This window comes from Diadema setosum, chromosome 12 (assembly GCF_964275005.1).
Source record: "Diadema setosum chromosome 12, eeDiaSeto1, whole genome shotgun sequence".
Classification (NCBI taxonomy): Eukaryota; Metazoa; Echinodermata; class Echinoidea; order Diadematoida; family Diadematidae; genus Diadema; species Diadema setosum.
The window spans coordinates 29,762,559-29,784,932 of NC_092696.1; the positions used below are offsets into that span (position 1 = coordinate 29,762,559).

A 22,374-nucleotide genomic window follows, 5' to 3' on the forward strand; every position below is an offset into this window, starting at 1 on the left:
ATTCATACAACAAAAGTAGAAGAAGGGGGAAGAAATGAATACCACCTTTGTCATTATCACTGGCGACACAAGCCGGCATTTGGAAAAATCATAAAAGAAAAAAATAAAAGACGGCAAAATCCATGATGATGACTCTCTGATAATTTGAGAATACCACATTTCACAGTTCATTCCTTAGCAATGAAAAAAAAAAAGTAATATGAAATGAAAACTGACGAAATAGTCACCATTCTCTCTCAAAAATAAACACACAGCCTTGTATATCCTCAAGGGGTATTTGTATGATGTTGAATAATATATATTGTGAGTGTATTTCGATATTAAATACTCATTCTCATTTCCTTTGCTTTTTTTTTGGGGGGGGGGGAGGGGAAGGGGGTCTGTGAGAGAGGATTTGTTACACACAATCATGTCTAATGAAGAATTTAATCACATGATATAACTAAAGCAGAGTTGAAATTCACTGTCTTTTACGGAAAGAGTGCCTTATTTTGTGTTAATTATTCTCTTCCATTTCTTTTACATTTTCCTGCAGTGGTCTACCGAGCAGTTCGAAAGCAGAGAAAAGAGCAACTATGCAGATTTCAGAACAGCTGTGGGCGCCCGTCAGAATCTCATGAAAGATGGAGTGGATTGTGCACTAGATCAGTCAAAATATAAAAAAATAATAACACTCGGATTGTTTATATAGGATCAGGTAAATCTTTCATAGTTAGATTAAGAACTCGCAAAACTCAACTGTGAAGTGTTAATGACTATTCTCACGTTATGAAGGCACAAGAAAGATTTTTTTTTATATTGATATGAAACTAAAGGTTCTATTTCGAAAAAAAAAAAATATGATGAGGGCTTATTGCCCTTTGAAATGATGACTATCAACTTTAGATAAAACTATCACTTGTTCATATCAAATATTGTTGTAAATGCTTGCCCTCAAAATCAATATCATGTCGATTGAAACATGTCAACTTATTTCAGAAAACCAGGGAAATAGTAACCATATATCCTGCAAAATTGTCATATCTTATTTTGAGCCTAATCCCTCCGGGAGCTCTCAGACAACGCAGATGTAAATTGCAGCACAGCAAATCGCTGTTGTGATGAGACGTTTATTGAAATGTGTTTAAAGTGAATACTGTTGCAAATTTTCCCTTCGTTTAAGCTGCCTAAAAATTGTTCTTTACCCAAGTATTTACTTCTTACTACACTTGATCTTCAACAACAGTAAGGATTAAAAATGTTAAGTGTGCTATTTACAATTTGTAATTTGTAGATCTTCTGATCTTCCAAGGTAAAAATTGATGCGAAGGTCTGATATGGTAATAGTATAACTAATCTCCAGAAAAAAACAACAACAACAACAACAATTATGTTCTGTTGAAAATTTTGTTCCCAGGGTTTTGTTCAACTGTGGTACGTATGTAAGCTAATAACTTTACTCGAGAAGTAAATGACATTTTTTTTTCTATTTCTAATTAACCATCATGATAATGTTTAGTTACTGCTGATTTGCTTTCAATGTGATAAAAGCATAATGGCATACCAAACTCTCTCTTAAATTTTAAGAAGAAAGCGTAGATATCTATGTCATATTTCTAGAACTTGCAAATAATCGAATGATTTATGTAATGCTGTTATCTTTGAGAAACAGATGTACACACATTTTTCCCTATAAACCTTTCAGAAGATGTAAATCAGTCTCTGCATCTACATTTCTGTCATGTCTTTCTCAAAGTTATTCTACTGAGAGAATGTTTGCAACTCTGACAAGTCTGAGGTGTGTGTGTGTGTGTGTGTGTGTGTGTTTTGTGTGTTTTTGTACTTGCTTGGTTGTGTGTGTGTGTGTGTGGTCAAGTTACACCTAAAAACATTAAAACCTGGATTCATGCATTGTTATTATTGTTGTTGTTCAAAGAATTGAGGCATATTATCATTAGAAGTTTTAACCTTACGGATACAATTCATGCTATCAACCAAACAATTTATAACGATAAACAAAGTACACAATATCATTCTTTCTGTTCAAATCCTTTCATCTCAATGGAACGTGTATAAATAAATAAATCAAAGAAAAGGAGTCTCGATATTAACACATTAAATGCGTGTATGTCTCTTTGAAACGAAGTGTATGTACAGATGTCTATACAATTTTTTTAAATACCCATTTTATTTTATTTTTTTGCCAGTTCTCAAACAGTCCATTTTACAGACTTTACCCAAACTCGTACTTTAGTTGTCGATATTAATCCAAATCCATGTTTTTGTTAAAACAACATGAATGATAAACCAAATATAATTATGTTCCCAATGAAAAATCTTACATCAGGGGATAAAAAAATACACTTAAAGATAATAAAAAAGAATGGACATCTCAATAAACTATAAACTGTATATGCAAATGAAGTAAAACAAAAATGAAAGGTAATTGGTAGATAACAACTAATTACATTTTAGCACATACTCGGTAAGTTTTCAGAAAAAAAAAAACACATGAATGTTCTCTTGCATCGATAATTTTGCAAGCTACTGTGTTTTACTATTCTTAATATATATTTAAACACATATAACGGGACTTTTATTATCCAGTTAACAAAATTGTCAAATAAACAAATGATAGCGATTGTTGCCATTGAGTCGGGATACGTCATTCTGCCTAATTACATTGATGAAAGGGTTAAGGCGCAGATATTTGTAAGTCGAGATACGTTCTTTTGGCATACTAAAGTGGCTTCGCGGGAGAATGCTTACGCGCCGTAAGTCAGGATACGTTCTTTTGCCTAATTGATATGTTGCCGCGTGAGGATTCTCGCACAACGTAAGTAAGGATACGCTCTTTTGGCAAACTAGAATTACTCATAAGCACAGTGCTGTGATTCGCTAAAATGCTGTATCTATTCTGAACATGGCAATTACTCTAAAACGGGAAGTCCTATTTTACTGAAATTTTATCGAGATATTCTTTATTAATGCCTAAGAAACTTCGCTGCTTCAAAAGTGTTTTACTCTTATGACGGAAAAATGGGAACCAATTGAATTTTCAAACTCGTTTTTCTCAGAACATGATATTCTGAGTTACGTTGTTTTGCCTTATTACGGCCGCGCAGCCCTCGTCGCATAACAGAAGCGTGGAATGCCTCTACCCTTTCCCTCGTCTGGAGACAAATGTTTCACAAGTTGCAGCAGTGCGCAAAGAACATGCCAGATAATTTTTTTTTCTCTTACGTTTCTTCGAACTTGTGCTTACATAGGAACGGAGAGAAAATGATTTGAATTGCTTTCTCGTACTCGGAAAGTTAACATTGTGATGAATATTCTTCATCCTACAACTCTCTTCATTCATTTGACGAGGCTGCTGTAGAGTGAGCTAACGTCTCCTTGATATACGTGAGAACCATCGCGACCTCACTGAATATTGTTGATAGAGTTTATTAATCGCAATGGGCAGAACTTCATGATGGAGTCCCGTAATTTCATTTGCAATTTTCATTGGATCATTTGTCTTCTTGTATTTTCGCTGGTGTTCTCTGATTTCTGCATGATATGCAAAGGAGAGAAATTTGTCAATTTATCTGTTAACGCAGGCGACAACTTGACGCTGGAGTGCGATAAAGAAACTGACAATTTTTTTTTTGTTTTCCAAGAAAGGAGACCAAACTAGAGATTCAAAGAACGACAACAACCACAACGTCTTCGCATTTTACTCCAAATTAGAGAAACGTGTCAAAACGTAAAACTATTAATGACCACACCATTAGCACATGATATGTAGAAGATGTGAACGGAGCTGGTTCCCTGCATCTGTCTTTCACAAATATCTCCTACAGTGACTCCAGTAACTTAACGTGTTTAATAGTAGCGAATAGCAAGGGATATGTAAAGGCGAAAACGTTTCGTGTTCGCGTGTTTGGATGCACTTGTTTCTTTGATGCACCCCCATCCGGCCACCAACACCTGGAAGTCAACACCGTAAATTGTAACATTACTGGGCTACGAAGTGAAGAATATGACTGGACAGTTAGACTGCATCAGGAAGTTAACATGAATTTGTCTGCTGGATCATTTACAGTTTTAATGAAACAAGAATTTTCGACATATCGTTCATTAGAAATTACATCTTTTCGAACATCACTCCAATCTGGTGTGATATACTTCCATTACCACCACCACCATCGCCATTTCCATCTCCTTCCCCAAATCCGGGTACTTCATCATTTCCCGCTAATTAACAATATTACAATTTGTGGGTACCTCGCCTTTTCCGGGTACTTCGTCATTTCCCGCTAATTCGCAATTTCTGGGTACCTCGCCTTTTCCGGGTACTTCGCCATTTCCAGCTCCTTCAGTAAGAGTCATCATCGGCAGCGTGATATTCATCTTAGTGTTTATTGTTTGCATGATAACCAGAAACAAGAAAATAAAACACGCGTGTCCGGTAAAGGTGGTAGGAATCAGCGGAATCCAGTGGGCGATGGAGCCGCGGTGAGTGGATCTCTTTAGCAAGGTGACCTCTACGAAACGATATCCGAGCATTTGCCGAGAGAAGCACTCTGGGATGACGCAGGAAAGGGTTCATCTCTTCAGTATCCCCGCGGCGTCTACGAAACAATCCCAGATCGATCAACGGGAAGAGCAGTTTGGGATGGGGCCAGAAAACCAGATGACATCGATCTTCACCTTTACGATCACGACTTTTTCGTCGAGGACGATAAAGTGGTCGTCAACGCCCTCTATGAATTCAGCGATGTAACAAACCTTAATTGTGATCCCAACAAGGAATATTAATCTATAAAGCAGCATTGAAAGGAAGTATAACACAAAGTAAGGTAACCTACGAGAATAGATATTGAACCGCGGAATGATTTTCCGTAATCTAAGTTCCGTTGTAGCAAAGCATGGTTGTAGATGTATCATGAAAATCTTTCACCCTCGCAACTCTCTCTCCCAAAGTAAAAAAAAAAAAAAAAAAAAAACAACGACGGAATTGTGACACTCTGCTGAAATAACCTCTTGTTCTTCACTCTAATGATGATGATGATGATAATGATAATAATAAGAAAAAAATAACAATAGTATCAATAATAATAACAATGATAATAATATAGTTGCAGTAATAATGATAACAATGATATGAATGGGTTGTTTTCATTTAACACATTTCAGACTTGTTAAAGGGATGGATAATATTGGTTGAACAGGAGATTCAGATTTTAACTTCTTGCGAGATAATTAGAAATTACATATGGGATGTTTAAAAGCATACGATTCTATGAGGAATTCAAAGTTTGGTTTCGGTTTTGAAATGAATGAGCTTTCCATAATTTGTCATCTTTGTAGTCGAGATTGAAAGCCACGAACGCGTTCATCGTACTAATGAACAATTATTGCTGCTAAAATTTCGCTGTCTTGATGTTGAAATAATTTTCTTCAAGTCAAAGGACAAATATCTTTAATGCCCCCACCCCCTCCGCCAAGGTGATTACATTTGAATGAGCGATGCTAAGATTGATTCATTATAATATCTCAAAAGATATGTTCAAGATAAGATTTTATCCAAGCAGCTTTAGGCCCATATCATATAAAAAAACAAAACAAAAACATGTTGATCTTTTCTGTGAAACTCTCTGTTTTTTAATAAGTTTATGTAATATTTTTTTATTTCTTTGTCTAAGTGAATTAAATTAAAGTGTATAAAATTTACAACTAACTTATTAATTGCATAGTTATATGTTTCAGAATAATTATGTGTGTACGTGTGCGTATGTGAATCTATTATGATCCACATTGTCCACGTCTCCCTCTCTCTCTCTCTCTCTCATGTATTCATATCTTAAGGAACTTTTCAATCACCATCCAACACGTTGTAAGTGATATCGAATTCCATGCCTGTACTTTCTAACTGATCCTGTTTGCAACATTATCGCATTTACAGTCCATAACCTGTTATGTATCAAACTAACATGTGTTCATTTTCCCTCACGTGATATTTGTGACAAGAGGGATTGTTAAAAAAAAAAAAAATGAAAGGGAAATTTTTCATTTGACATGGCTGTATCACATTAGTATATAGATATTTTTGTGTCATAGTCATATTAAGTAATGCAGAACTAATATTAGTCACTATATACCTCTTGACAAGAACGTGAAAGATATAGGCTGTAATAGAGGAGAAACGTAAAGGAAAATAATCCGGTGTATAAGTGCCAATGATGTCGATTGGTACACAATCTGTTTGGTTTCATAAGTTGTGTTGAATTAAACAGAATAGAAATTTAAGCCTTAGGAATCACCTTACAAAATATTAATTTGACAGTGATGGCACTTGAGACTTGAAACTATAGAAGATTATTTAGATATAGAGATGTATCACTTCTTTATTTCAAAATGATTAATTTCGTTATCCTTCGACTTCTTCATGAAGCAATCAGGGAATAGTTGCACAGAAATGAATGTAACAGTATATAATAGTGTTTGAAAAAAAAAAACAAACACAACATTCGTATCCTTCCACTATTGAAAGATGTTTAAAAGAATGGTCCTCACTAACAACATGCTACACCTGAAACGTTTAAAAATTATCATTACTGAATGATCCCACTGGAATGTGTTCTGTTTAAGTGACGATAAATGCACTGATTACAGCCAACCCGGTTGTAAGTCACAGTATATATAAAAATGATATAAAGGATATATATATATACATATATATATATATATATATATATATATATATATATACATATATATACAATGTAGATAGATAGATATGCATTGATAAACCCGATGCCTACTGTATAAATGAATAGGATGTCTATAAAAGTATCATAACTACATAGGAATAGAATGGTATTGTAGGTAAATATGACATGAGACTGTCGTTTGACGTTACGAATTAGGAGTAGGACAGGTTATTAGGTAGGGTCATGTTTGTTTTTAAATCTATCACTCGCCTATCAGGTTTATTCTGGGATATCTGATATTGATTGTCCCAGATTTTTTTTTTTTTCGACTGTGGTTATTAACAGTGTTAGAGACTGTAACATAGAAAGCACAATATAGGATGCTTCAGTTTGACATACTGTGTTTCCTACCACAGTCTGTCACAGTGTGATATTTGTGTGGGCAGTACTGTGGTGGATTATGTGAATGGGACACACTGTGACATTTTCAGATATGTGGTAATGACACCCGTTACCACATTGAGATTATAACACAGCATTACCACATGTCCCAATTTCACAAGTAACCATAGTGTGACATAACACACTGTGTTTTCACTCTGTGAGCACTGTGTGTTTTACTATGTGGCAACACTCTGACTATTCCATAAGGGATGTCCCTGTTAAGAGACTTAAAGAGATCGTACAGATTTGGTTGAGACCTAGTTTCAGGTTTCTAACATTTTTTTTTTATAAGAAGATGAGAAACCTCTTTTGAGATATGAAAGAGCATGTAATTTTATGAGGAATTCAACGTTTATTTGATGAAAATTGGTTCTGAAATGTCCGAGATATGCAAAAAGAGTGATTCTAATAAGGGATGGACCCATACTCTATTACGATCGCTTTGTGTTACTTCTTTTTTTTTTTTTTGGATGTTTCAGTTATTCCAAACCTGATTTACATCAAATAAACTTTGAATTCCTCTTAAAATGGTATGCTCTGTACTATCTCATAAGAGTATTCTTGGTATCTCGAAAAAAATTTAAGAGCCCAATTCTCATCTCCACCAATACTGTACTATCTCTTTAAGTGAAAATGTATTGGACTAGCGAGGTCACATACGTGTACTTGGTAATTCTAGTCAGCTGGTAGTTACATATCAGTAAGCAGAGACACCTTGAATATGTTAATGGATTCCATCAATCAGGAAAAGGGAAAAAAATGCTTACGTCACAAAGGCTGCATTCTCCTATAAAAAAAAAAAAAAATACTGAATGTCCCCGGAAAAGGTAACGTGAAGGCTTATTCGAGTTACTTAGTAGTGAAGTTAAATTTGACTAGTCATAGTATAAACACTCTTGAAATAAGAATATCATCCCAACAGGTGTATTTTTGTCAGAAAAGAAATTGACTTCTTCTATGAAAATGAAGGATTTGCGGAGTTTGTGTTGTTAGGTTCACCTGTTTTACTCTTCCTTCTTAAGCGATAAGATCGAAATGAAGTTTAGTAAATCGATACATGTTTGTGCGTTTAATATTGCCTTTTGTGTGCGCGTTTGTATGTGAATCTATGTTCCAGTTTCTCCACGGTCTTTGTGTCTTTCTACAGTAAATTTCTACAGTAAAGGGACCTTCCAGTTAGCATTCATTTTGTTTATGTATTTGACATTATTATCACTGTGGCGTTTTCTAAATATTAGTCAATGTACCATATCGTTCTTAGATTCTCTTTGAAATAGGCGATATACAAATATTCTTCGTATTGCTGTTATCATTTTCATCATTATTATTGCGTTTGTTATTCACAAGACTTGAATGATCAATACAGCAGCATTCTTGTTTTCTCAATTCGTATAGTGTGATACATTTTGTCATTACAAAACCAATTATTCTACGCAAGACTATACAAATAAATAAAAGCCTGGCCTACTTTTTTTCCTCTCCCTCTCATGGGATAGTGACGGTTAAACAAAATAAAACAAACAAACAAACAAACCATGGATACATTTTGTCATTACAAAACAAATTATTCTAAGCAAGACTATACAAATAAATAAAAGCCTGGCCTTTTTTTTTTCCTCTCCCTCTCATGGGATAGTGACGGTTAAACAAAATAAAACAAACAAACAAACCAAACAAACACACACACACACAAAATGATTACAAAACAATATTACGAAAGTATTAGAGGTATAATTACAAAAGGTTATCGATGCGCTCAACACTGCTTTTCATGTGATTGTACATTCCTTCCCTGGCCCAGAGGTGTAGGTCCTATATAGTCGTAAGGGCAGACTAATCACCTGTTATGCATTGACACATGGCTCTTTAGAATTTGAGGATAAAGCTGTGTTGTTTGTTTGGTTTGAAACTGTGTATTTGCTTGTTTCGTGATAAAAAAGAGACAATAGAAAATAGAAATCGTCGTTTTCAATGTACAATTTCTTGTTACTATACGTATCGTAATCAAAGCAAACCGTGGTGATGCTAGCTTATGTAAATATTTTTTTTTTTGTTTATAAATCAGACAAACACTTAATTTGTGTTTAATTTCATAACTCTTGAATTTGTATGTTTGTGTGTGTGTGTTTGATGTATGTGTATGTGTGTTTGATGTCTTAATGTCAAAATCGAATTACTGGATAGAGACAGATAAAGATTAATGCTTTTACTGTGCTTTCTAGTAATATTATTTATCTTGTATTTGTTTGTTTCATTCATTTGTCACCTGTACCTCATGGTAGGAAAGCCCATTCACCTGCATTATAATTTGATTATGATATGTTCTTTTATACAGTCTGGTTGAGTACACAGGGTGGATTACTTCACCAGTGTATGCACCCTGCTCTTTGCTATGTATTGAAGCTGGGTCTTTTACGAGCAGGCATGGCGTGTGACTCTCTCAAATACGAGACCTCCATTTCATATCATAGCAGAGGGTGTATCACCCCTAAATGTAATATCAACGCTAAATGTAATATCGACCCTAAATGTAATACACCTTAACCCTAAATGTAATAACAACCCTAAATGTAATACATTTTAACGCTAAATGTAATAATCGAGTCAACCCTAAATGTAATACATTTTAACCCTAAATGTAATAACCGGAGACAACCCTAAATGTAATACATGTCAACCCTAAATGTAATATCGACCCTAAATGTAATACATGTCAACCCTAAATGTAATATCGACCCTAAATGTAATACTTTTTAACCCTAAATGTAATATCGACCCTAAATGTAATACATCTTAACCCTAAATGTAATATCGACCCTAAATGTAATACTTTTTAACCCTAAATGTAATATCGACCCTAAATGTAATACACCTTAACCCTAAATGTAATAACAACCCTAAATGTAATACATTTCAACCGTAATGTAATATCGACCCTAAATGTAATACATCTTAACTCTAAATGTAATATCGACCCTAAATGTAATACACCTTAACCCTAAATGTAATAACAACCCTAAATGTAATACATTTCAACCCTAAATGTAATATCGACCCTAAATGTAATACATCTTAATGCTAAATGTAATATCAACCTTAAATGTAATACATTTTAACGCTAAATGTAATAACAACCCTAAATGTAATACAGTTTAACGCTAAATGTAATAACAATCCTAAATGTAACTAGACTCGGAATTTGTCAAGACTGACAAATTAGGTGATCCGATTTTTTTTAAATCAATGATTCGAGTCCTGATCGCAATACGCAATAGGCATGACCATATAGGTTTCATCTGTGTTTAGAGACATTGGCCGTGTGATGTTTGGATTCTCATTTAGAAAAGGGAGTCAGACCTGCCATCTTGGGTACCGAATTCCGTATACACTTTTGAAGATACAGAATGAAGTATATTTGACCTTTGACCCCACTTTGCACCCCCAAGATGGCATCTGAGCAAAAAGTAGTTATTTTGTGAAATGATTCTTGTAACATGGTCTTTGCGTGTGCAAAATATGGGAAAGATAAGACATGTATTCACCAAGATACAGGATGAAACATTTATGACCTTTGACCCTAATTTACATACACAAGATGGTATCTGATCAAGTAGTTGTATTTTATGAAATAATGTACGTAACATGAACTAAATATGTACAAAATATGGGGGTCATAGGGGCTGTTTTTCTTGAGTTATTGCAAGGAAAGTTGGAAAAAGAAAGAAATATGAAAATATATCGAAGATAAGCTTTAATTTCAACCACGTTTTTGGACGTGATCACGTGATCCCGACAACATTTGAAGACAAAGGGCACACTGACGATAGCGCAAAGTCTCAGCTACAACATATTAAAATCTGGGAGAAATTCACCGAAGGGTAAGTGAGCTAGTGCTCGATAAAGACAATCATGTCAACTTTCACATCTAGAAAAATTCCCTCCCATAGAGATAACACGTCATAACGAAGATATAGAAAAAAGTACATATGACCTTTGACCCCAATTTGCACAGACAAGATGGCATCTGAGCAAAAAGTGGTTATTTTGTGAAATGATTCTTGTAACATGGTCTTTACGTGTGCAAAATATGGGAAAGATAGGACATGTATTTGCTAAGATACAAGAAGGAAATATTTATGACATTTGACCCTAATTTACATACCCAAGATGGTGTCCGATCAAGTAGTTGTTATTTTATGAAATAATGTACGTAACATGATCTAAACATGTGCAAAATATGGGGGTGATAGGGGCTGTTTTTCTTGAGTTATTGCAAAGAAAGTTGCAGAAAGAAAGAAATATCTCAATACATCGAAGATAAGCTTTAATTCTAACCAAATTTTTGGACGTGATGCTGACGTCGTATGAAGAAACATAGGGCGCATTTCCGATAGCCCAAAGTCTCAGCTACAACATATTAAAAATTGGGAGAAATTCATCGAAGCATAAGTGAGCTAGTGCTCGAGAAAGATAGTCATGTCAATTTCCATTTCCAGAACAACTGCACTCCCATAGAGATAACACGTAAACTGGTCAAATTTGACAAGATTACTTTCAATCCTTTTTTACGAGGTGATGCCGTCATCCAATCAAAATACTGTTACAATGATCATGAAAGAGCATTTAATAAGCTACAACATACTGAAATTTGTGTGAAAATCGGCAAAGGATAAGTGAAATACGCTCGAGTAAACTTGAATTTTGATGACGTCATTTTGTAAATTTACTTTTTTTACTTTATTAAGAAATTTGATATCTTTTAATAATTTTTTCAGCATCGCCAACCCATGAAATGACATGTACAACTCATCAGCTTTCAGAATATGTCAAGAGAATGGGGGGTCACCGTCCATCCTGACGAGTGAAATCGGATTTAAAATTGGCGGTTTTTTGGCATAGTTGCACTGTATATCACCATTGACGCGCGCGCGGAATTTCAACTTTGACGGACCCGTATGACGTCATATTGAGTCGGATTGACTTGAAACTTGGTAGAAATATTGCTTGATTTTTCAGGTATCCGATCAAAGTGAAAAAACGGGAAATTTCTATTGCATATGAGCTGTGCGTGCGTATATGCGCGCGCGCGTACGCGTCCGTCCAATTTTTTCAATTTTTCAAAAAATGCTCCAAATGGTCTGAAACGTGCGCAAAAAAATTTGAGCTCGATTTGAGCATACAAATATTTCAACGCGCGCGTACGCGCATTTTCAAATAATAAATGTGAATTTTGATAATATGAGTAGAATGCGCTTGACTTGAAATATGTGTGACGTAAATTTCATTGAAAAATTCCTTTTCATTAATGAGATATGCATGAAAATGTGTTTTCATATAATGACGTCATAGTGACGTCACAGTTGACTGATCACTATGATTTTACAAAATTTGTCGACTTTGGGACACGATACATATATGGTATAATTTTGAAATTGATAGGAGGAACACTTTCTGAGCTTATCGAAACACAACTTTTGAGGAGAAACTAGACTCGGAATTTGTCAAGACTGACAAATTAGGTGATCCGATTTTTTTTTAATCAATGATTCGAGTCCTGATCGCAATAGGCATGACCATATAGGTTTCATCTGTGTTTAGAGACATTGGCCGTGTGATATTTGGATTCTCATTTAGAAAAGAGAGTCAGGTCTGCCATCTTTGGTACCAAATTCGGTATACACTATAACGAAGATACAGAATGAAGTATATTTGACCATTGACCCAACTTTGCACAGCCAAGATGGCATCTGAGCAAAAAGTGGTTATGTTGCGAAATGATTCTTGCAACATGGTCTTTGCGTGTGCAAAATATGGGAAAGATAGGACATGTATTCACCAAGATACAGGTTGAAACATTTATGACCTTTGACCTTAATTTACATACCCAAGATGGTGTCTGATCAAGTAGTTGTTATTTTATGAAATAATGTACGTGACATGAACTAAACATGTGCAAAATATGGGGATAATAGGGGCTGTTTTTCTTGAGTTATTGCAAAGAAAGTTGCAGAGAGAAAGAAATATCTCAATACATCGAAGATAAGTTTGATTTCAACCAAGTTTTTTTAGCATGATCCAGACATCGTATGAAAAAAACAAAAGGCACGTTCTGATAGCGCAAAGTCTCAGCTACAACATATTAAAATCTGGGAGAAATTCACCGAAGGGTAAGTGAGCTAGTGCTCGATAAAGACAATCATGTCAACTTTCACATCTAGAAAAATTCCCTCCCATAGAGATAACACGTCATAACGAAGATATAGAAAAAAGTACATATGACCTTTGACCCCACTTTGCACAGACAAAATGGCATCTGAGCAAAAAGTGGTTATTTTGTGAAATGATCCTTGTAACATGGTCTTTACGTGTGCAAAATATGGGAAAGATAGGACATATATTTACTAAGATACAGGATGAAATATTTATGACCTTTGACCCTAATTTACATACCCAAGATGGTGTCCGATCAAGTAGTTGTTTTTTTATGAAATCATGTACGTAACATGAACTAAACATGTGCAAAATATGGGGTTGATGGGGGCTGTGTTTCTTGAGTTATTGCAAAGAAAGTTGCAGAAAGGAAGAAATATCTCAATACATCGAAGATAAGCTTTAACTTCAACCAAATTTTTTGACGTGATGCCGACGTCGTATGAAAAAATTAAGGGCACGTTACGATAGCCCAAAGTCTCAGCTACAACATATTAAAAATTTGGGAGAAATTCACCGAAGCATAAGTGAGCTAGTGCTCGAGAAAGATAGTCATGTCAATTTTCATTTCCAGAAAAACTGCACTCCCATAGAGATAACACGTAAACTGGTCAAATTTGACAAGATTACTTTGAATCCATTTTTACGAGGTGATGCCGTCATCCAATCAAAATGCTGTTATTATATTAATGAAAAAGCATTTAATAAGCTACAAAATACTGAAATTTGTGTAAAAATTGGCAAAGGATAAATGAGATACGCTCGAGTGAACTTGAAATTTGATGACGTCATTTTGAAAATTTACTTTTTGTAATTTATTAAGAAATTTGATATCTTTTAATCATTTTTGCAGCATCACTGACCCATGAAATGACATGTCCAACTCATCAGCTTTCAGAATATGTAAAGAAAATGGGGGGTCACCGTCCATCCTGACGAGTAAAATTGGATTCAAAATTGGCGGTTTTTTTCGCATTGTTGCACTGTATATCGCCATTGACGCGCGCGCGGAATTTCAACTTTGACTGGCCCGTGTGACGTCATATTGAGTCGGATTGACTTGAAACTTGGTAGAAATATTCCTTGACATTTCAGGCATCCGATAAATGTGAAAAAACGGGAAATTTCTATTGCGTATGAGCTGTGCATGCGTATATGTTCGCGCGCGTACGCGTCCGTCCAATTTTTTCAATTTTTCAAAAAATGCTCCAAATGGTCTGAAACGTGTGCAAAAAAAAAATTGAGCTCGATTTGAGCATACAAATATTTCAACGCGCGCGTACGCGCACTTTTAAGAGAAAATATGAATTTTGATTATATGAGTAGAATGCGCTTGACTTGAAATATACGTGATGTAAATTTCATTGAAAATTTTCATTCCATTAAAGAGATATGATTGAGAATGTGTTTTCATATAATGACGTCATAGTGTTGTCACGGTCGACTAATCACTATGATTTTATGATAAGGATCATCTTTGGGACATGATACATGTATGGTATAATTTTGACATTGATAGGAAGAGGACTTTCCGAGATTAGCGTTACACAACTTTTGCGGAGAAAGAAGAAGAAAAAGAAGAAGAACAAAGAATCAGTACAGATACAGAAGGTGATCCGAGAGGATACTCGGATCACCTAATAAAGAAGAAGAAAAAGAAGAACAAAGAATCCGTACAGATACAGAAGGTGATCCGAGAGGATACTCGGATCAACTAATTCATGTCAACTCTTAATGTGATACATCTTGACGCTTAATGTAATTACCACCCTATATGAATGTAAAAACCTCATTATAGAGAGTGTAACCAACGCAGAATATCGGGCAAGAGGTCAGGGGGTATATGAAGGGGCTATGACGCAACTTTTTATAGCACTCTTGAAAGAGCAGCAATAGCTGCTTAGATTTGATTTTGTTGTTTACTCAGGTAAAGATCACACAGTCGTATTAATTCCTGCAAAGTTAATTAGGTACATTCGACATAGTTTTTCTTTTTAATCTATACCTTTATCATACAATCACATAAACACTTTGTATTCCAATCTTCATTCAGTGTTCATGTTTGTTTAAAGTTTTGATGAAAAAGAAAAAAATGGGCAAAAATTCTTTGCAAGGAAATTCTGAATATGAATAATATTGCAAGAAAAAATAAACATATACCTACTGATGAAACGGGATGATAAAGCGAGTAGATTGAGAAAATTAGAAAAGATTTAGAAAGATTTCGCAATTTTTTTTTTACGAACCATCATTATCTATGTAATGTTTTCAATGACGAAATATCTGTCACACATTGACATGGCAACAAATCACTGTCCGAAATATTAGCCTCATGACATTGTTCACGACTCCTGGTAATCACGACTATACTTACACGAAACTGGGACAATATTTGGTCTTGGGGAGGGTACACGAAATAAATTTAAAAATGCCAGTAAAGCAAAAAGAAATAGATGTCTTTTTTATCATCTTTGAGTCACCGTTTATACATGTATATTGACTTTCCTATGATATATGAATGTATGAGTAATGCAAACTGACTTAACTTTTGCCCATTTTTTTTTTCTTTTTCAACAGAAATCTAAGCAATAATGAACACGGAATAAAGATTGGAATACAAAATGTTTATGTGATAGCATGATAAAGCTAATAGATTGAAGAACTATGTCACATGGACCTAATTAACTTTGCAGCAAACGATAGATTTAATAAGACTGTGTGATTTTTACCTGGGTAAAAGACAAAAACAAGTCTAACCAACTATTATCGTTCTTTCAAGAGTGCGAGAGAAAGTTGCGTCATATCTCCTTCGTATACCCCCTGACATTTTGCCCGATATTCTGCGTTGATTACCCTCTCTATAATCAGGTGTATACATTTAAGGTCGTAATTACATTAAGCGTTGAATATATTATATTTGTTAGGGTTGACATGACTTACATTAAGGATTGTTATTACATTTAACGTTAAAATGTATTACATTTAGGGTTGTTATTACATTTAGCGTTAAAATGTATTACATTTAGGGTCGGTATTACATTTAGCGTTAAGATGTATTACATTTAGGGTCGATATTACATTTAGGGTTGAAATGTATTACATTTAGGGTCGATATTACATTTAGGGTTGAGGTGTATAACATTTAGGGTCGATATTACATTTAGGGTTAAGATGTATTACATTTAGGGTCGATATTACATTTAGGGTTAAAAAGTATTACATTTAGGGTCGATATTACATTTAGGGTTGACACGTATTACATTTAGGGTTGTCTCCGGTTATTACATTTAGGGTTAACGTGTATTACATTTAGGGTTGACTCGATTATTACATTTAGCGGTAAAATGTATTACATTTAGGGTTGTTATTACATTTAGGGTTAAGGTGTATTACATTTAGGGTCGATATTACATTTAGCGTTGATATTACATTTAGGGGTGATACAGAGGGAGCCTTTACTAAAAAGAATAGGATAACACACGTCATTACTCAGAAAGATTCAAGGGGAGTTAAATGCGTGCTCCACGAGTTCTTCATTGGAAGCCGTAGAGAGAAACACTGTGACTACATGTACCTACTGAGCCACCTTGCCTTGTTACTGATTCGTCGCTTAATGATTGGTTAGAAGGATTGGAATACGACCAACAAGTACAAAGGTTCTGAGCTTGAGGCATTGGGCATGATATAGATAATAATTATGTAAATTTACATGTTGCACCGTTTCCCTACTTTTTCTTTTGATAATATATAATCAATACGTCATACGATGAATCCTACATTCTGATTGGTCATGTGTGGTCACTAGTTATCCCCACTTCCTTCAGTAAGAATGATACAGCTTCCGACGACTGAATTCTGCAGGCTCAGGTTTCACCAGACTGGCATTGATTCGCCGTAAATGGGGTATTACCAGTGTTGGCATATAATAGTATTGGCATAGTTTTGGCATAAGTTGAGAAATCACCTCTGTGCAAAACTTTAGCCATACTCATTGTTGTTTTAACCATACTGCCTCGAAGTAACCGATATTAATTTCTTTACAACATTATTGGGTGAGTTTTACTAATTTTTAGACACGTAGAATATAATGAAACGAGTTCTTTAAGATTTAATTTAATTAAGCGAAGATTTATTCAAATTTTTCGACAAAACTTAACATATAAATTCCCTATAATAAGCGGCAAATTAATAAAGAAATTTAGTAAAACAATAGCGAGAAATTATGACACATCATTGACATCACAAAACATTGCAATAAATTACATAGGAGAACAGATACGTACTGTATGAAAAATGGATGGACCTACTGAAAAGACAGCCCTTGTCATATTGTTGTAACTTCTAGGGTCTATGACTTATTACACTTTTTGGTCGTTGTTTTTTGATACAATGTTCGTCTTATCAGAATTCGAAGATCGCTTTAAATATTCAATCAAAATACTGCACAAAATGTAGAACGCAAATGCATGAGTAAATGACTATAATTCTACTTTTTTTGCAACTTGTTATGTAAATGCCCAAAGTTTTACCATGGATCTTGTATCCACAGATGGACAAGTGCGAATATACATGTAGTGAAATTGGGATCATCATTCAAACACATTGCTCTTTTGCACAATGTAATTTTTAAGTACGTTGCCTGGTGTGTATGGGTGCGTGCGTGAGTGCGTGTGTGTGTTGTTGTTGTTGTTTTTTTCTCAGTATACTTATAGCCATGGAGCTAATAGCTCAAACTCTTGCTTGCTATTCAATTCAATTCAATTCAATTCAATTTTATTTCCATTTCCATTGAATAAACAGAAAAAAAATATATACAATACATTTACAAAACAAATTTATAACAATTTCAAAGAAAACGTACAAGTGGTCACGAGTAACAACAGAATTTCGTTTCTAAGGTATATACCTAAAACAAAGATTAGAATGGAAATGGAGGGTCCCACTTAAAAAGCAAAGCTTGTAGGGTATGGGACCCTCTAAAAATACGTACACAAAGTCAAAGAAACCAATGTCAACTGACATGAAATTAACTTGGGAAGGGGGAAAAAAAGAAGAAGAAAAAAAAAAGAACAAAAAAAAAAAGGGGGGGGGGAATGAGACTATGGTACAACACGCGCCATCGTGGACACAAGCATACTGTACTTCATTATGAAAATGCAATAACAAAACAATACAACGTTCCCTGGTTTGAAATTACGATTGATTGGGTGCATATGCCGGTATGAATGCATAGGAACGGATATAAAAAAAAAGAGAAAGAGAATAGACTCACTGTTACTGGTACAATAAAAGAAATATCTGAGGTAAACTTATGTTAGACAGATTGCTTTCATTGAAAGATGATTTCTGTGTGATAACTTAATACTTGTAAAAACAAACAAACAAACAAACAAACAAACAAACAAACAAACGACTTGATTGAGAGAATGAAACCGAACCTAATTTGGTTGTATATCATAAGATTTCAACAGGAAAAATTTTAATTTGTTTTTAAAAGAATTCAAAGTTTGTGCTGTTATTATGTCGTAGGGAAGTGAGTTCCAATACTTAGGCCCCTCGTAGATGAAGGTTTGCTGAGCCAGCAAGGTCCTAAAAAATGGTAAATGAAATTCGTTCGATTGCCTTGTAGGATAATTATGAACAGATTGATTTTTTGAAAACATTGATTCAAATATATATGGAAGATTATTTTTATTGTAATTATACATAAATTGTCCTAAATTAAACAAATACAAATCTTTAATTTTAAATATTTTATTTTCAAAAAATAACGGATCAGTATGCTGTTCGTATTGCTGCTCCTCGGAAACCAATTATTGATCATTATGCGTAGTACGAAGTCCTTGAAAAAAAAACCCGAAAACTTATAAAAAACACTTTGTTAAAGAAAAACATCAACACAAATGTCTCTACAAGACTAATCTACAAGGTAAATCATTCAGCCATAAAAGAGCATCTTCACAAGTGAATGTCACAATGTTAGAGCAGTAACTTAAGATGGTATTTTTCGTATAGAAGTTAGTGAGCGTTTTCTGAATGTGGTTTTTTTTTTCAGCTTTCGTCACTATACAGGCACATGCCTCTATAGTAAATCGATAGAGCTTTCCACTATTCCTACAATGCATTCCCGTTACTACAAACACGATAATAACGAATCTCCAGTTAACGTAGCATAGAATTCAGGCCCCGACAGTATCCGATCTATTTTTTTATCGTTTATTTGTTCGGTTATAAAGAAATTTCGATAAACGGGAGAAAACTTCCTGTCCTGAGGATTTCGTTATAACGGGGTCAGCTCACTGAGGCTCTCTGAATCTTGGTTGTGACGTTGTCCAGCACGTGGATTCCTCACTAGAATGATTTTTTCCCCCGATGTTTCACTTTCTTTCTCACTTTGAATGTTGCTTCAATGTCTTTCTGCTAGCGTCCTTTCGTTCTGGTCCATGTTTTTATCCTCTCCATTCCCTCTCCGCTTTCTTTACTTCTTTGCCCCCCCCCCCCTCCCCCCGTTCGGTAGCTTGTCTACCGAAATCTAAGAACTCTGTAACTCTTCTTTATGACGTTTAATATTTAATATTCTTGTTAGTTTCCCTCTCCAGCAGTGAATTCGCTCTTTGGGTTTGTTCTCTTTTTCCTCTTGCATGTGTCTATCGTTTTTTCTGGTTCTCTCAAGAAACCAACTCCGCGAATAGTAACATGCTTTATTAACTGTTTGTTTCAGATTCATCCGGGGAGTGTTAGTTTTCTTGCCAAGAACCCTGGTCAGCTTCGCACCTGCTGTCTCCTTCTGAGTCGTTTCCGTCACTGAGTGTCTATTGGAGAGTGAAAAGAGATTGAATAGAATGACCAAGTTTTGTCAGATAGTTATAGATGAATTGTAAATTTTCGTCCGATCCAAATAAGGTACCTAGATTACGTGAACTCTTATCGTCAATATTGCTAGTGTTAATTTGCAACTTATGTGATATTATCTTTAAAGTTCAGCCAATTTTTCGCCCATGGAACTTCGTACCGTACATTTTACGCTAATATGCGGTGTTGCATGTCGTCGCTCAACACGTCAACCTTCACTGTTTACACTGCCTTTGATATATGAAACTGAAGTTATAGCAATCTACTTTTGCGCAAATGTGAAAGTAGCAATATAAGAAAACTAATTCCATTTACATTTTGCGCAGGCAGCAGCGCACGTCTCTAAAAGTGAATGTTTTCAGCAACGACGTAGTCATCGCTTTTCGGTAACCCACGTCATTTTCGAAACTAGAAATTGCCAGAATTGAATGTTTCTAAACCATAATGTTATACAACTGTTAAATGCATCCCTTCCAAATCATACTAAGAATTTACTGGTACTCGGTATTGTTGGAATGGAACAAATTTCCTTAACTGAAGTGTATTATGTCCTCATGTAATCTGTTCTTTTTTTTCTTCTGAAGTTACTGACATTACGTCGTTAACAGAAAATGTAGGCCTATGTATCATAGTAGACTTTAATATTTTAATGAGACGGATATATCTAATGTGTAGGTATAAAACGCAACGCTAATGTATTTCTACCTTTTACCCAATATTTTCTCACATTTACTTTCTCTAGTTTCACTTCACTGTTACCATTACGCTATTAATAATTATAATATATGAAATAGAAACAATTAATTGTGCAGCGCTAAGACTATAAATCGAAATGGGATTTCTTAAATTATAATGAACAAAATAAAAATGGAAAGTACTCTCCTGAATATTATTATACTGTCTGAATCGATTGCCAAAACATACTATACTAGTATGCAGTTGAATATAATTATCTTCTATGGCCAACTATCGCTTCATTACGTGTTTGGTAACGATGTGCAGTTATTCACTTCGTACCCATGTTCGCACCCATTATTACTTAAGGATGAAGCATTTTCAAAGTTGGCTCTACAGTTTATGCAAGGACCAGTGTGCCCCGACATGATAATCTCAAAGGTGCATACCAAGCCACGGACCAAATCTTGATGCTGTCTTCGTGCAATCTGGCATACAAACAATGTCAAAAATTAGGTTGTGAATTAAAATGGAATTTATGATCGACAACAATGCAATATACAAGATCAATTCATTGGACGGGATCTTCAAGACGTATACTAGTGCCAAACATGATGTCGTCATCACAGCATGACACAGCAAAAAGTCTTTACTGAGAAAAAAAAAGAGAAAAAAGTTCTAGTTAATCATTAACAAGTTATAATAATTGATGATATAAAAACACATTATGTGTACCTCTGTGCCTCCTTGATAGTCACTCAGCAACTCGCTTAACGGCTCGCCATCGATGAAGATGCATTCCATCTATAGCATGATGACCAGTATGAAAAAGGTACATATTCTATATCAATATATAACTTATATATGATACATAATTATATATCAAATGGGTTAGTCAAATACCGGTTAGTGATTGGCTAAACAGAGTCACGTGATGGAGATACATGTTCTCCCGTGGGAAAACATTTTCACGTAACAAATGACAGAAGGCCTAGGACCGCGCGCGCACAGTGAATTTGGCTCTGCGCGAGTGAGCGATCGAGTGCGTTGTGCTAGCTATGCTGCATGCTGGTGGTAGCAAAGATCGTACACTGAATCTTTTCGATCTTTGGTGGTTGACGTTGACGTAATTGACTAACCCACATAATATAACATATGACACATATAACACATGTACCAAACGTTCCACCCTCAGGGTTTGAAATGCTATTTCGGGACGCTATAAGTCCCTCGACTTCGTCTCGGGACTTATAACCTCCCTCAAAAGCATTTCAAACCCTTCGGGTGGAACATTCGGTATGTTCCCTCCCCCGCCGGTCATCATCTATATAAGTATATATATATATATATATATATTATATATATATATATATATATATATATATATATATATATATATATATATATATATGTAGCGCATAGAGACCTTGCCAAAGGTATTATGTGATATATAAGAACGATGATAATGATAATAATGATAATAGTAATAATAACATATATATATATATATATATAT

The 22,374-nt window shown here is 34.8% G+C and overlaps 1 protein-coding gene across 1 annotated transcript in view; it reads right to left on the reverse strand.

Moving 5' to 3' along the window:
• Nucleotides 1-20,035: 20,035 nt before the first annotated feature.
• LOC140235859 (uncharacterized) overlaps nt 20,036-22,374 on the reverse strand; it is a 42,595-nt gene continuing 40,256 nt past the window's right edge. The window contains 2 exon segments of the mRNA XM_072315857.1: nt 20,036-20,143; nt 21,594-21,662. Of these exon segments, the coding sequence (XP_072171958.1) occupies nt 20,036-20,143; nt 21,594-21,662 (177 nt within the window).